The 15,360-nt window shown below is 51.0% G+C and overlaps 1 protein-coding gene across 2 annotated transcripts in view; it reads right to left on the bottom strand.

Moving 5' to 3' along the window:
- Positions 1-2,481: 2,481 nt before the first annotated feature.
- Slc9a8 (solute carrier family 9 member A8) overlaps positions 2,482-15,360 on the bottom strand; it is a 48,191-nt gene continuing 35,312 nt past the window's right edge. For both annotated transcript variants that reach the window (XM_013116657.3, XM_005074424.4), the window contains 6 exons: positions 13,063-13,179; positions 11,990-12,072; positions 10,430-10,541; positions 7,812-8,032; positions 5,914-6,060; positions 2,482-5,453 (listed from right to left, as the gene is read on the bottom strand). In XM_013116657.3, coding sequence (XP_012972111.1) covers positions 5,346-5,453; positions 5,914-6,060; positions 7,812-8,032; positions 10,430-10,541; positions 11,990-12,072; positions 13,063-13,179 — 788 coding nt within the window. In that variant the 3' untranslated portion in view covers positions 2,482-5,345. The remainder of the gene's footprint in view (positions 5,454-5,913; positions 6,061-7,811; positions 8,033-10,429; positions 10,542-11,989; positions 12,073-13,062; positions 13,180-15,360) is intronic.

Here is a 15,360-nt window from a genome sequence, read left to right as displayed (position 1 = left end):
TCTATATCACTTGAAATGACCATAGTTTTATCTTCCCTTCTGCTGATAAGGAGTGTTGTGCATACATGCTGGCTCTTCCGCATTGCTCAGAAAGAGAGGGAGAGGGCAGAGAGGACTGCTTCAGCAGGGGGCTCGTGTGTTTCTGCCCTCTGGGAGAGTCAAGGCTGTAACGACCTCTTTCCCTCATACTAACATGCAGACTCCACTTGTGTTTAGCAACTGGATCATCGCTATCACGTCTATAAAAGGACCTCCCTGTGGTGCTGGTATGGATGCAGATGTGTCACACAGAACTGAAGGAACACACCACGTAAACAGTTTCCTGGTTTTACAAGAATTTTACTCTAGTCATTGTTAGCTGGTGTTCACCATGGAGCCCAGATTGGTCTTATACTTGAAGCAATCCTCCTGCCTCAACCTCCCAAATGCTTGGATTTTAAGTGCATACTACCATACCTTAGCTTCATGTGAAACAAATTGTTCTGAGGAGATGGCTCATTTGGTTAAGGGTTTGCCTCACAAGTATGAAAATCCAATTGGTTCCCCCAGAACCCAACTTAAATGGGTTCTTTAGTGGGACTAAAGAGACATCTTCATAGTGGGGAGTGCTTGCTGTGCTTTCAGAGGACATGAGTTTGGTTCTTATTACAGCATCCACTTCAGGTGGCTCACAGCTATCTATAACTCCAGCTCACGGTGGCATGCCTTTAATCCCAGCACTCGAGAGGCAGAGGCAGGCAGATCTTTCTCTGAGGCCAACCTGGTCTACATGAGTGAGTTCTAGGACAGCCAAGGGTACAGAGAAACCCTGTCTCAGAACACAAACCAAAAAACATGCTTCCTGCTCAACTATTCTCATGATCTCCCTGCTGGGCTTCAGAGTGAATGGCTGCAGTAGGTGCTGGTTTTACACCTGCACGTAAGGGGGAGGAACCATGAGTAGCTCTCCAAGGTGCTGCACTCTCTTGCCATACTGGGTTAGAGGACTTCCTCAACAAGTAAAGGGACTGACTGATGGGGAATGGGCCTAGCTCTCTTCAAAGCAAGTCAAGTCACCCACCTATCAAAGCTGAATGTCCAGGGAAGCACTGGTGGGCACCATGGAGAGCTCAAGTGTTTGTAGTATGCCTCGGATTTTTGTTGGTGTTGTGTGTGTGTGTGTGTGTGTGTGTGTGTGTGTGTGTTTTAATAATTTTAGCCTATAGTCAAGGCTGGGTCAAAATGGAGGTCATCCTCCTGTCTCACCCTCTTTTGTGTTGGGATTATGATTATATACCACTATACATGGCCGCAAGTGTTTTTATTTTTGGTCTCACTGTGTAGCCTTTGTTGGTCTGGAACTTGTTATGTAGGCCAAGCTGGCTTCCAACTCAAGAGATTCCCATCTCTGCGTCCCAAGTGCTGGAATTAAAGATGTGCGTCCCTACACCCAACACATCATGTTTTTAGTGTGTACTAAAATGTCTCTTCCTTAGAGTGAGTTCCTTGATGGGATGGGTTGGGGCTCTGGGACCCACTCTTTTCTCCACAGCTTCTGGTCTCTGAGGAAGTTATTTCTTCCTGTTTTATCCCTCTACCTTGAGGACTTTTTCTGGAGCCACCCAGGTCATGTCCGTCAATGGGACTGAGTCCTTTCCTCCAGGCTGGCACTACTCAGAAAACTCCCAGCTGTCTTCAAGGCCAGGGCATCCTGAGTATGGTGTCTGTTGTTCATGAGCGTGCTCCTTGACTTCAACTAGTTACTTGGACATGTCAGTCAGACAGCTCTCCCTGACGGGCCCAGGCTACACAGAGGAGCCTTATGTCCTGCATCCTCGGTGCATCTTCAGCCTGCGGCTGGCATCAGGTTGGTACCGGTGCCACTTCACTCTCTTGGCTGCTGGTGTGGGTGTCTCAGGGCTAGAAACTAGGAAATCTGGCTTTTGCACTGTGTATGTGCTTGCAGAACCTTATATAAGGTCTCCCTTTGTGAGCTGAGGACCAGATAGGCTCTGGCTCCTTAGTTGTGTTGATTTTTGCCCTCCCACACCCAGACTGGTTTCTCTGTATTACTTTGCAGCTTGTCCCAGAACTCACTGTAGACCAAACTGGTCTCTGACTCAGAGATCGCCTGCCTCTGCCTCCTGAGTTCTGGGATTAAAGATGTGTTCTACTACCGCCCGGCCAGTTGCGTGGATTTAATGGAGAAGTTTTCCATTTTCTGCAGGTAGACAGCTGTCAAAACAATGTGCAGCCAACCAGCAGCAGGTCCTGAGAGGCCTGGAGCTCTGGATTCCTGGCACCTGGGAGGCAGTCATGGTTGACGTGAGCATTCTGCCTCAGGTGTGGCTCACTGAAGGCCAGAGTTGTACTCCTTCCTAATAGCCATCGCATTTCTTGGAATATGTCTACTGCTTTCTGGAGAGCTGTGAGCAACCAGAGCCACATCCAGGAGTGTGCAAACCCAGCTTTGCAAAGTCACTTGATGCAATAGAGGCCAGCTCTGATTCCACAGCATTTTATTTCTAGCTGTCCAGTGATGTGACCTCCCATTCAGTGGTGAGTGGGAGGGAGACAGGCAGGCAGGCAAGCTCCAGAAGAGTGAGAGTGACACCCTTTTTTTGTTTTCCCTTGTGCTCAGGTCCCTGGGACCTTACACAGATGGCTCCTAGCCAGCCTCCTTAAATCACAACAGAAAACAAGCGCCTCCAAAACCTTCCACTGTCAAAGAAAGGAACCCAGGCTGGTGGGAGCAGGGAGCTGTCACCAGTCTCCAGGCTGTGTTACCATGGCTCTAGAGCAGGGTTACAGCCACCAAGGGTGGCCTGTCCCACCACCACTGCACACGGTTGTGCCCGGGTGAGGGGGCCATGGCACTTCTGCCTTCTGAAACGGGGTGAACAGGTGGGACGGCAGGGTGGAGAGGCACGGTCACCTGGAGACCCTCCTCCCACCATGCGGGTTCAGTTAACAGTGTGGCCCCAGGGCCCTGAGAGAACCCAGTGATTTGCCACTGCTGCTTGTACCAGGTTTCCTGGGCACCAGCCAGCAGAGGAATCAAGCTGCTATTTCTGAGAGAATTGGGGAGGGCTCCTGTCTCCATGCGGCATCTTGGAAGCCTCATGGGTGGTAGACAGCTACTGAATTCCTCCTCACTTGGGAGCCAGGAACAGCTGACCTCTACCATATATACCTCTATAGCTAAGGGGGGAAGGGCTGGGCAGTGGCCACCCAGCCCAGAACCTACCATGGGCATGTGGACCTGGTAATTCTTAGGGCGGGCTTTAAGAAGGCTTTCTGCTTAGTCTCTTAGCATTCAATTGCACAGAAAGGAATCTGCACACCAAGTCCTCAGCCTGTCCGGTTTTACCCCAAGATGCTAGATGTGACTGTTTGGAGGAACCCTGTGACCACAGCACTGCAGAAATCAGGTCACCGGCTCCAAGAACTGGCTCATAGACTGCAGGGATGGGCCACCGGGAACTACAGGGTTGGATCTGCTTACTGGCTAAACTGCCAGATTCTCAAGGGCACCCATGCCCCTCACTCTGAAGGTTACCTTCTGTGTGCCCAGCTGGCCTGTCCCTTGGCCTAGACCTGAAATTTGGAGCACAGCTGGGTCACTACCATTTCACATTTATCACTGCACACAACAGGACTAAGGGTCTGAGAAGGTGGCGGCAGCAATTGGTTTCTCATCTGAGAAATGCCCTCCAGAGCTTTGCTCTCTGGCCATGGGCTCTGGAGAGCTGGGCACTCTCCCAGGTACTAAGGCCACATTCCCCAGGAGAGGGCAGAGCTAGTGCCTACTGGCGCTCAGGGCTGGCACAGCAGCCCTCCCTCCCTCTCACCAAGCTTCTGGGAGCTCACTTCAGGCTCCAGCTAAAGCAAGGGACCAAGAGTGATGTGTCAGGGACATAAGGCCTGGTGACAAGGGGCTGAGTGAACAGTACCCTGATGTTTACTGCTTAATCTATGAATCTCAGGTTTAGAAAGGAATCTTGGCGAGCACTGAGCTTGGAAAGCAACCTCCATCTCAGAGACGGAGCACAAGAGAACAAGCCAGCCTGACCCCAGCCTTGCCCCCAATTGCACAAGGCCACGGGTGACTCCAGCTCCAGGGTTAAGGTGAGAGACAGGGAAGAGGACCTGACTGCATCTTGGCTGTGCCAAGGATAAGTGACCTAATGTATAGAAGCAAACTACATGTTTCCAACTCTGCCGCCTTCTGCAGCACAGCGAGGTGAGGCCTCAGAGCCACAGCACCTGAGGTGGGAAACACCTGTGACTCGCACTTAGGCCCAGTGTCCCCACCATGAGCCAAGGCCACACAACAAAGCCGCCTGGGGTGCAAGGAGAGTCTAGGGCTCTGGGGTCGTGGTGGGGTAGACTGCAGCATTTATAAAAGGGCAGGTGAGGACATTAGGCAGTAACTGCCTGTGGTGTGATCTGGCGCCTCAGCCTGAGACATGCATGCGAGTGTTTGTGTGACCCAAAGTCACCAGCATCCTAAGTGGCAAGTGGCTGGAGTGGGGAGCACTGGCGTTGGCTCCTGTGCCCTGGCCATTGGCCCAGTGTCTTGGAGAGCTGGGGCCTGGCATAGAGGGCAGAGGACCCAAGTTCCAGGAACTGGTAAAAGGCTCTGAACAGCAGCTGGGTGGAAGGAGCTTCACACTATGGGGTCTAAAAGGCCTGTGGGCAGAGGACAGGAATGAGGGAGGAGGTTGTGGTGGAGAGCAGAGAGGATATGGAGTGACTCCACACTTGGGAAAAGTACCCCCTAGGACTCTGTGCTTCCAGGGTCTAAAGACCCCCTTTGTCTCTTCAGAGAGTACTGCAAACTCAGGCCACCACCTTCCCTGGAAGCCTGCAGGCTGACCCCTGCCAGACACCAGTGTAAACATTTGCAGTGTGCCCACAGAGGGCTGCAGCTGCCTGCCCAAAAGCAGGCTAACAGGTGGCCAGTTCCATGTCAAGAAAAAAGGTCCTTCAGCCTTCCTCTTTGAGAACACAGGTCAGGGACTGTGAGTCTTTCAAAGGCTCTTGGCCTTGGCACCAGGTAGAGGCTGCCGCCGCTGCCAAGGCACCTTGACAATGAAGAGACAAGCGGCAGATATGCCTGCTGGCAGCTGCGAGGAAGGCATGGTCCAGTCATGGTGTTCTCTGGTCTGGCACAGAAGCAGAAAGGAGGCTGGCTGCCGCCCTCTTCTGCAGGCCCAGAAACAAGGCGGGGCAGGTCACACTTCTGAAGCCAGCGTGCTCTGAAGGCCTGAAGCTTCCCAGCCAACACTAGCCCTCCACCTACCATCTCATGTTCTGAGGAGGCTGCATGAGGCATTTTCTACCAGGCCCACGGCATTGTGGGCTCAGAACAGCTCCTGCTCATCGTCCTCAGAGCCCGATGGACCTTGGCGGACCTCCTCATACCACTTGTTGGTGAGGCTTTTCATCTGGATGCGCCCGTGGTGGAGGTCCTGGAGCAAGACACGTAAGAGTCAGTGACAGGGTCATCAGTGACAGGGTCATCAGTGACAGGGTCAGGGGACAAGAGGCTTCTGTGAGCCTATGGGTCAGAGGTAACAGGAGGGCTTGTTGAGAACTGAGGGGGTTAGAGGGAACTCTTTTCCCCTGGATCTCAGTTTCCCCAGCTGTCAAGTGAGATAACATGTTTTGCTGCTTAGCTGTTGGAGGACATGGTCTCGGGGGTGTGAGGGGCTGTTGTGGAGAGGTAGAGCAGCCAGAAGAGCCCTGCCCACTGGCGGAGGCAGCTACAGTGAGTGCTGATCTGAGACTTCTTGGCCATTTCCCACGGTGTACGGGGAAGGAAAGGCAACGGGGCAGAGCTGAGCTCCTCAGCAGCCTTCAGAAGTGGCTTCCCTCCCCACTCCTGGCCACTGCAGGCCTGAGGGGAGGAAAGGGGTTCTACATGCTCACCTCCTGTGTCAGCCGCCGTGTGAAGAAGGGGTTCAGGTACTTGGCATCTAGCCACATGAAGCCTTTGAGGTCCTGCTGTCTGATGTAGTGGGCTTCATATTCCTCCTCAGTGAGCTCAGACAGGTGTTCTGACTCGATGGCATTGCCCTGCATGACAGAACTGGCCATGTCAGCAGGTACTTCCCTGGGAGCCCTCACTCTGCCTTCCTGTCAGAATGCCACCTCTAACACACTCTACCTTACTAGAGGTGATCATAGGCCCAGACCTTTTTGGGCCCCCAAAGCCTACCCTCTGTAGGGAGCTCCAATGGCAAGAATGGAGCATAGGAGTCTCCCAAGTTGCAAAGCCCTGCTGGCCTGGGCCTGCAGTGCAGAGGAAAATGGAGGCTGTGCATGGTCAGTGTCTGGGGTTTGAGAAGCCTGATGATACACACTTTAGCCACAGCTGTAATGTCTGTGACAACAGGTCAATGGCGGGCCCACCAAACCTACACACTTAACAAGCGCCTATACTGCCGCCACTCTGGCGACCATCCTCTGATGTCTCTGTGAGTGCAGGGTCTTGACTGGAACCTTTTTTGTGCCTCAGGGTTCTCCTCACCTGCAGGATGGTGACTATAAAAGTCCCTGCTTCCTATGGAGGCCAAGGGCTTTGGCCACAGTGGTGCATTATGACTGTCCAAGAGTGGCTGTAGCTTTGGCATAAATATCAATCTACACAGGGCTCCCGTCTGTAACTCCCAGGCCTTGGGAGGTAGAGGCAACAAGATTGCCGGCAGCTGGAGCTACAACATAGTCTTCAGAGTGAGCCCATCTCAACAAGCAAAAATGGGCTCAGTGGTTCTGAATACTTGCTGCTTTTCCAGAGGACTCGAGTTTAGTTCCCAGTGTCCATGTTAGGCTCATAATTGCTTGTTGTTCCAGTTCTGGAGAATCTAGTGCTCTCTTCTTGCATTCATGGGTACACATGTGCATACACACAGCACACATGCATGCAACACACACACACCTAGCATGCGTATAGCATGGCATGCACATACACAGACACATATATACTTAAAAAAGGTTAAAAATAAGGAAACAAGAACAAAGCAATCACAACACAACATCAAACAAACTGGTTAGCTGGGAGCTGGGAAGCGAGGGCTCTGAGCATGGGAAGTACCTGCACAGCCTGAGGTTAGCTACTGAAAGAAAGGCCTGGACCAATGGTCCTGCCTCTCCCATTCTCAGATGGCACTTTGGTGACTGACCCAAGTTGCTGACATCTCAAACAAGGAGACTAGAAGGCAATTGGTCTCAGAATGAAGGAGGGTGGGGTAGAGAGGTGGATCAGAAGCGAGGGTTGCTGTAGGAGGGGAGGAGGGACAGGGAGCCAATGCCTGAGAGGAGCCGGCCCACAGAAAGTAGAGGTGGGCAAGGGGGCACAGCAGCCTCAGGTTCCAGTGTGGCTGGGCCCTGAACACCTATCCCTAAACCATGACCCTCTGTCCTTGAGGATGCCACCCTGCTTACAGCCCTCATTGCTGCCAGAGCTACCAGAAGCTACCATCCTCTTGGCCTTGATCACGAGGTATAAATGCACACTGAAGAATCCCTCATTTTGAAATCTCTTAGTTCCTACCTGGCCTTCTGGCTCAGCTCCTGGCACTCTTTCAGGACTCTGGCATAAAACCAGGCTCTACTTCAAATGTTCTGAGCTACAGATGGCACCAGCAGGTCATAAGGCTGTCACACACCCTACCCCAGAGAGCCATGCTTCAGAAGCCAAGTTGCAGCACCTGCTCTCAGGCCTACACTGCTGGCCCTGAGATGAGGGAATGCAATGCAGCCCAGCCCCCAGGAGCCTGAGCTGCTCGCCTGGGCAGACAGGCGGCAGGGCCCACAGCTGCACTAACCATCTTCTCAGTCTTGCTGAGGTTGACGTCCTTTTTGCTCCTGCGGCGTGCCCGGGCATCCTCAATGTCCACAAGGCGGATGAGGGGCATGGTACTGCCGCCCAGCAGCAAGATGGTGAAGAGCACAATGACAATGGTGGTGGTGCCGATGAGCTGCCGCTTCTCCATGGACTCCAGGCCCAGGTGCAAGCTCAGTGCATACGGGATGGCTCCACGAAGGCCTGGGACGGTAAAGGAGATTCAGAGCCAAGCAAGGAGGAGGGAGCTGAGCAGCAGTGTCACATGGCTTTAATCCTGGCGCTCGGGGAGTCAGGCAGATGGATCTCTGAGTTTGAGGCCAGCCTGGTCTACAGGGTGAGTGCCAAAACTGCTTCACAGAGAAATCTTGTCTTGAAAAACCAAAAAATAAAATAAAATAAAAAAGGAGGGAGAGGGACAGAGAAGAGAGTGGCGGCAGCTCAGCACCACTAACAGCAGGACCTGGACCTGACAAACGACCTAGGATGTGACAGCAGGCAGCGGCTGGACAGAATGAATCCCTTGCATGTTCTGCATGGGCTGGGCCATGCTGCTGTGTGGCACGTGTATTTGGGGACCCATCAGATCTGTCATGTAACAGCTATGGTAGCTGAGTCCTCCCTGGTGCTTCAGGCCCCTAACTATGTGCTCTGTGCATAGATAGGGCTGCCTGCCACAGAAACCTGCCCAGAAACCTGTGTCCTGCTCAGGGCCATGCAGCAGACACAGACAGTAGTGAGGTATGGTTTGTCTTGTGACTCTCCTCCTTGTTGGTGACTAAGGGTATGGACAGAGCTGGGGAACAGAGCAGGGGATCCTGAGCCCTGCTTTTAGAAGCTTCCAGAGCAGCTAGGAGAGACAGTAAATACAACACTAAACTAAGAAGAGTCACTGGGAACAGAGACCACAGCGGGGTGGCTCAGACATGGGTGACGAGAAAGACTCTGAGAGGGCCTGGCGACTGCAGCAGTCCAGACCTGAGATGTCAGGGAGGCTAGAGTGGGGGATTCAGAGACATGAGCAGGGGCGCTACTCTTCTCCAAACCCATGAGGGGACCTGACATGTGTGACAGGCTCAGTGTACACATATGCCTAGGAGTGCCAGTGAAGGGAGCCATATAACTGACCCACCATGCTGTTTCCCATGAAAGGCAGAGCAAGTCAAGCAGTAGGCAGGCAGTGGGCTCTGGCTCAAGAACTTGCTGTGGTCCATACCCCCAGAAACAGAGGAAGGGCTGATATGGAGAGCTGGATGGATGGAAAGGCCAGATCAGGGGACCAGTACTGTCAGAACACAGGTACAGAAGGAGGTGGGGCCAGGACCCAGGGTGCCATTGTCTGGGGTCAGAGTGGGAGGCTCTGGGTGGGAGTCTGGGAAGCCCCAGGGGCAGTGTCTTAGATGTATGCAACAGTAGTAGTAGTAGGGAGTCTGAGGCCCAGCAGATACACTAGGTTAGGGCTGATGCCGCAGAAGCCACTATGAGCTGATCAGGGCCAAGGCCACCATGGCAGAGGGGAGCAGCAGTGGAGAAATGAGGACAGGGTGAGAGATGGGAAGGAGCCAGGGCAGGGGAAGTAGCACTGGTCTCTCCTGGGAGGAGTCACTGACTGTTTAAATGGTAATTCCAGCATTGCAAGGCAGAGGCAAGGGGGATGGCTGCAAGTTCACACCTGGACTCCACTGCCAGTTTCGGGTCAGCCAGACCTCTACATGTTTATGTGAGACAGGGTCCACGTTGGACTCAAGCTAGGAATCCTGCCCTGTTCTTCCAAGTAGCTGGCATTACAGTTAAGCACCAGTGTACTTAGCTCACAATTTTTTTCCCCAAGACAGGGTTTCTTTCTTTTTTTTTTTTTTTTGGTTTTTATGAAACAGGGTTTCTCTGTATTGTTTTGGCAAGACAGGGTTTCTTAGCTTACAACTTTTAGAATAAGGCCTTTTTGAAGAAAAGGATTATGAAGCAAATTGTAGTGAACATTACGGAGCACTTCATCCCACATGGAAATATGCAGTTATATTCATTTATTTATTTTATTTTTTGAGATGGTTTTAATCTGTAGCCCTGGCTGGCCTGGAACTCAGAGATCTGCCTGCCTCTGCTGCGATCAATGCCTGTGCCACCACACCTGACTAATGACACTTAGATAGGAAGAGTATGGAGAGTTAAGATCATAAAGGGCTGGTTCTTTAGAGCTGAAGATTGACAAACTCATTCCCGTCTTGAGAAAGTAGAGAGGCGTGACTGACAGATGTCGCAGTGCTCAGATTCTGCTCCAGGATTGTGCAGTGGAAGGAGAAATAGCCTGGGTTGAATCGCGGTCTTTAGCACCACCCCACACAGCATGCTACATAGGTCTGCCAGGGGTGTGCATGGAGCTGGACAGGTCCTTGCTTTGTCTCCAAGGGACCCTGAATGCTAGACATGGCCTTTGCTGTCCCAGAACCTGATATCCTGATCCCAGGGATAGAAAAGGGCCAACCACTTGGTGGTTGATGCTGTGATGAGGGCGCCATGTGGTAGTACCTGTTGGAGCCTGGCTTCCCAGGGGCCCATGCGCACAAGCCCAGGCTCAGACCCACGCCCCCGGCTGCCACTCACCACTGAACCACATGATAAACATCATCTTGGGGGTGATTTTGTGATCTCGGAAGAAATTCAGCAGGTAGGACAGAGGGAAGATGTTGACGGCTCTGCCGAACAGTACCAGCACCTGTTGGTGTCAACACACAGTATAGGTGGTCCCACTGTTGTCTCAGGCAACCCTGCCCTCAGCCAGAGACACCCAACAGCACGGCATGGGTGGAGACTCACACAAGTGCTGCTGCCTGGCTCTGCCTGAGAAGCTTTTTGGCCTGACCTTTCGTCTCAGATGCTACAAGAGACTAGCAAGCATCATCCTGGGCTTTAGTCATAGCCTCAGAGCAAAGGCAGCCGCACTCAGCTCCTAGGGGCCTAGAGACAACCAGGACTCCACAATGGGGTGGAATGGGGTGGGCTTATGCTAATCTTCCCCACTGGGGCACTGTGAGGGAGAGGGGACCACACACAGGTCCTCTGCTCTGGGGTCTGGCTCCTCAGAGCAAGGAGGGTGGGCTGAGTGAGGGCTACCTGGGAGGACAAAGGTGACTCAAGGCCTGGGCCTGCTGGGGGTAAAGCCTCCAGAAAGGGTTCCCACTTAAACCAACCACAGCTCCCAGGGGTGGAGGAGGGGTTGAGGGAGGGGCTGGGGACAGAGCATCTGCACAAGGCCCTGGGTTAGACCCCAGCAACTCAAAAACCACTACAAATGTCAAACTTCCAAGGCTTCTCCGAGCCCTGTGCTCACAGGACAGAACTGACATAGGCAGGCAGCCACTTTGAATGGAGGCCACATGCAGATGGGGAAAGGACTCCAGAGGACCTAAGAGAACTGGGTTCAGGTGATCACGTTTCTCCTTTGCTTTTTTTGAGGCAGGATTCTGCTGTGCAAGCCTAGGCTGTTCTTGAACTCACCATGTAGCTAAAACTGCCCTTAAAACTTTTTATTGGGGGCCTGGAAAGATGGCCCAGTGGTTAAATGCACTGGCTGCTCTTCCAAAGGACCTGGGTTCAATTCCCAGCACCCATATGGCAGCTCACAACTGTCTATAACCCCAGTTCCAGGGGATCTGACACCTTCACACAGACATACATGCAGACAAAACACCAATGCACATAAAATAAAAATAAATTATTAAAAACAACTTTATTGTCTTTTTTTGAGACAGGGTCTCACTGTATAGCCCCGGTTGGTTTGGAACTTGCTCTATAGACCAGGGTGGCCTTAAACTCACAGAGATCCAATGGCCTCTGCCTCCTAAGTGCTGGGATGAAAGGAGTCTGCCATCACACCCAGCTAGCTTAAACTCTTGGTCCTCCTGCCAAGTGCTGGGTTATAGGCACCCACTGCCATGCTCTGACTAGAACTGTTTTAAGGTGACCGCACCATTCAAGAACACTGAAAATGTAAAATGTCTAGATCCTTATGCCTAGGATCTTTTAAATGAAAGAAACTTTCAACAGAAGCATGTCACTGTAGCTGCTGACTCTGAACTGGTAATAGTTACATAAATGGTTCCAGACCATGTAGTTGCTATTCTAAAAATAAGCACTCAATAAAAAAACGAGAAAAATACTTACTATGCACCAGATGACAAAGGAAATTTCAAACTTGTGAGGGAAACTAAAAATGGACAGGCCAAGAAAGGCGAACACACATGTTTCTGAAAGAAACCAAAGAACGGGTTGCTCATCCCAGTTCCTTTCTTACAATTCAGTAGTGACTTAAGCAAGCATCCCCAAAGCACACCAATAGCCATCTTATTTTCTGGAAAGTTCTTGCAATGGATAATGTGCAGCCCCAGAACTAAATGCTAATTAGAGCTGGTCCGGGACACAGGACAGAAGCCGTTCTCTGCTCCACCCTGTGAGGGCCAAGCAGAGCCTTTGGCCAAGGCTTTTCTGGTATGAGCTGTGGATCAAACAGCCATGCGGCACTAGAGGCCTGTCTTCTAGCTTGCTCCTTGGCAATGGGTTATCTGGCCTCTCCTCACCCAGCCCCTCCCTACCTTGCACAGATAGCCCTGCCATCCAGGCTCCAAAGTGAAACAGGGTCCCTTATCACCAGACGCTAAGATTGCCACTAAGGCCTAGACCCAGGATAAGTGTAAGTGTGTGTGTGTGTGTGTGTGCACGCGCGAGTGTGCGTGAGCACACACCTTTACTCCAGAGTGGGTACATGGTAAACAGAAAGGGAGGAAACTCTGTCACTGCTTAATAGAAAGACCTCATATTCATTTGGGGGACATGGCTCTAGAGTTCCCCCAGTGCTAGGACACCCTCACTTAGAAACTCACAGTGCCCTAGATGAGACATGTTAAAATGGAGTCTGATATCCCACAGGGGTGGGGTCATTTAACCATCCTCAGCATCATTTCCAAGGAACATCTGTGGAGATTTCCACATTAACATCTAGGATGTCTAGGAGTAGTTCTGTCTTTGCCCATAAACTTCAGGCACCAAGCGTCCACTTCTTAAGCACTGCACATCTTGTATGGAAACCCAAAACCATAGACGCCAGCTCAGGAGGTGGGAGTGTGGTACTTGCTTGGGCTTGGAAGGATTTTGAGCCATGATGCCAAGGAAAAACCCTAGCCTACACCCCATTAGGGTAGGAGTCCCAGTTTGTGTGGGCACTCAAAGGTGGAACTCACCACACAGGAAGGCCACAGTCCGGAGGGTCTGCTGCATGAGGATCTGGGTGACTGGGGAGAGGTTATGATGTGTGTAGTGTGACATCACGATACCAGAGAACAGGATAGCCATGATACCTAGAGATAGGGGGCAGATGTGACAGAAAGCACAGGGACAGGCATGCAAATCAGACCACACTTCCTAAACTCCAGAACCCCAAATATTAACAGTTGAAGAAAATGGAAGGGGCTGGGAAGATGACTCAAAGGTAAAGGGCAGCGGCTGCTCTTCCAGAGGACCCACGTTTGGTTCCCAGTGCCTACAAGGCAGCTCGCAACTGTGTGTGACTCCAGTTCCAGAGGACCCTACACCCTCTTCTGGCTTCATGAGCACCAGTACAAAGACATACGCTCGGGCAGGACACCCAGGCATATAAAAGGAGAGAAAAGAGCACAGAAACAGACAGGATGGACGATGCGTGGGTGAGGTGGGTGAGCCTCAGGGTGAATGGGGTAAACTAAACTCAAAAGCTTCACTTCTAATAATTTAGAAATAAAGGGACCAGACCCTCACTCAGCCCCTGCTTTAGTGGCCATGACAGGCTACAGAAAAGACACATAGGCCTCTGACATAAGGAAACTCCAGATCCTCTGGCCTCCTGGAGTCTAGGGCCAAAACTGAACACAAAGAAACTCCAGATACCCCCGCCCCCTGCCTCCTAGATGCTGGGTTCCTGGGAACTGTTTAGCCACAAAAGATACTCCAGGGAGGACCAAAACCTCCCATGTAGTCTCCAGGATATAGTTCTGATAACTATTGGTATCTGTGTACAACAGGCCACCTGCAAGTAACAAGACAAGGTCATAGAAACTACAGAATGTTCCTTCTCAGCACTGACCAATGAAAATAATTGGTATATAGGTATTTCATGCCAAAATATGACTTTGAGAAATTCTCCTGATTGTTCCCAAATGTCATCCAATCCGAAAACGTCCCGTACCTACTGATGTAATCCTGTAACTTTTGTCTATAAAACCTAGCAATAGATAAGGAATTTCACTCCCTCTGGAGGCTGCTGCGTCAACTTGCTGGAGGGGGTCCCTGTCATGGTTAGATAAGCAATCATTAAACCGTACTTTTGCAGTTTGGTGGGTCTTCCTGGAGGTCTCTGGGTACTTTGCAACTTGGGCACAACAAGGGTAGCAATAGACTAATAGAAATGGGCTAATTTAAGTTATAAGAGCTACTTAGAAACAAGCCTAAGCTATCAGTTGAACTTCCATAATTAATAAGAAGTCTCCTTGCTATGTTTTAGGAGCTGACTGGCCGGACAGAGAAGACTCAGAACACACAGTACCAGGCTCTACAGCTGTGAGCAGTCACTGTATACTGACCCTTAGCTTAAAGGCTGAGGTGAGAAGCTGTCGCTGTCATCCACAGGTAAAGAGCCTGATAACCTGGATGTAAAGGGTGAGGTGGTCTCATGGACCTTTAAGAGACTCTCTTCTTGGTTGTGGGCTAGAGAGATAGCTCAGTGGTTAACAGCACTGGCTGTTCTTCCTAGAGGACCTGGGTTCAATTCCCAGCAACCACATGGCAGCTCACAACTGTCTGTAACTCCAGTTCCAGGGGATCTGGGACCCTCACACAGATGTATATGCAGGCAAAACACCAATATATATAAATAAGAATAAATAAATCATAAAAAGGATACTCTTGTAATTTCCCTATAGTCACCAAATACTACTGTTTCTTCCAGGATGCACTTGTCTGTGCTCCCCCATCAGGCCTGGCAGCCGCTCCCCTCACCACTTTTTTTTTTAAAGATTTTATTTATTTACTTATTTATTTATTATGTATACAGTGTTCTGCCTGCATGTATGCCTGCAGGGCAGAAGAGGGCACCAGATCTCATTATATATGGTTCTGAGCCACCATGTGGTTGCTGGGAATTGAACTCAGGACCTTTGGAAGAACAGTCAGTGCTCTTAGCCTCCCCTCACCACTTGGGGGCTCCATACAAGTTCTTTTTAGCAGAGCCCCATCTCAACAGAAGGAAGTTGAGATTTTTAAAAAAGCCACTGAACAAGATACCAACATACAGAAACGGCAAGCCAACTTTATAACCAAATTTTAATTCACTTGCACAACTTTGGAAAAACAGTTAAACTGGCTAACTGCACTTGTACAAGGAAAGATCACATAGCTGTGCCACACACTAGGGTCTGCTGTGTGCATGACAGAAGGATTGGAATGCTCTATCTCCAACTTCCTGGGAAGTAGCCCTTTCCTTCATGCTCCCATTCTGCTTGCAAAGG

The sequence above is a fragment of the Mesocricetus auratus genome, unplaced genomic scaffold, assembly GCF_017639785.1.
Source record: "Mesocricetus auratus isolate SY011 unplaced genomic scaffold, BCM_Maur_2.0 Super-Scaffold_100028, whole genome shotgun sequence".
NCBI classification, from domain to species: domain Eukaryota; kingdom Metazoa; phylum Chordata; class Mammalia; order Rodentia; family Cricetidae; genus Mesocricetus; species Mesocricetus auratus.
This window is presented reverse-complemented; position numbering and strand designations above follow the sequence as displayed.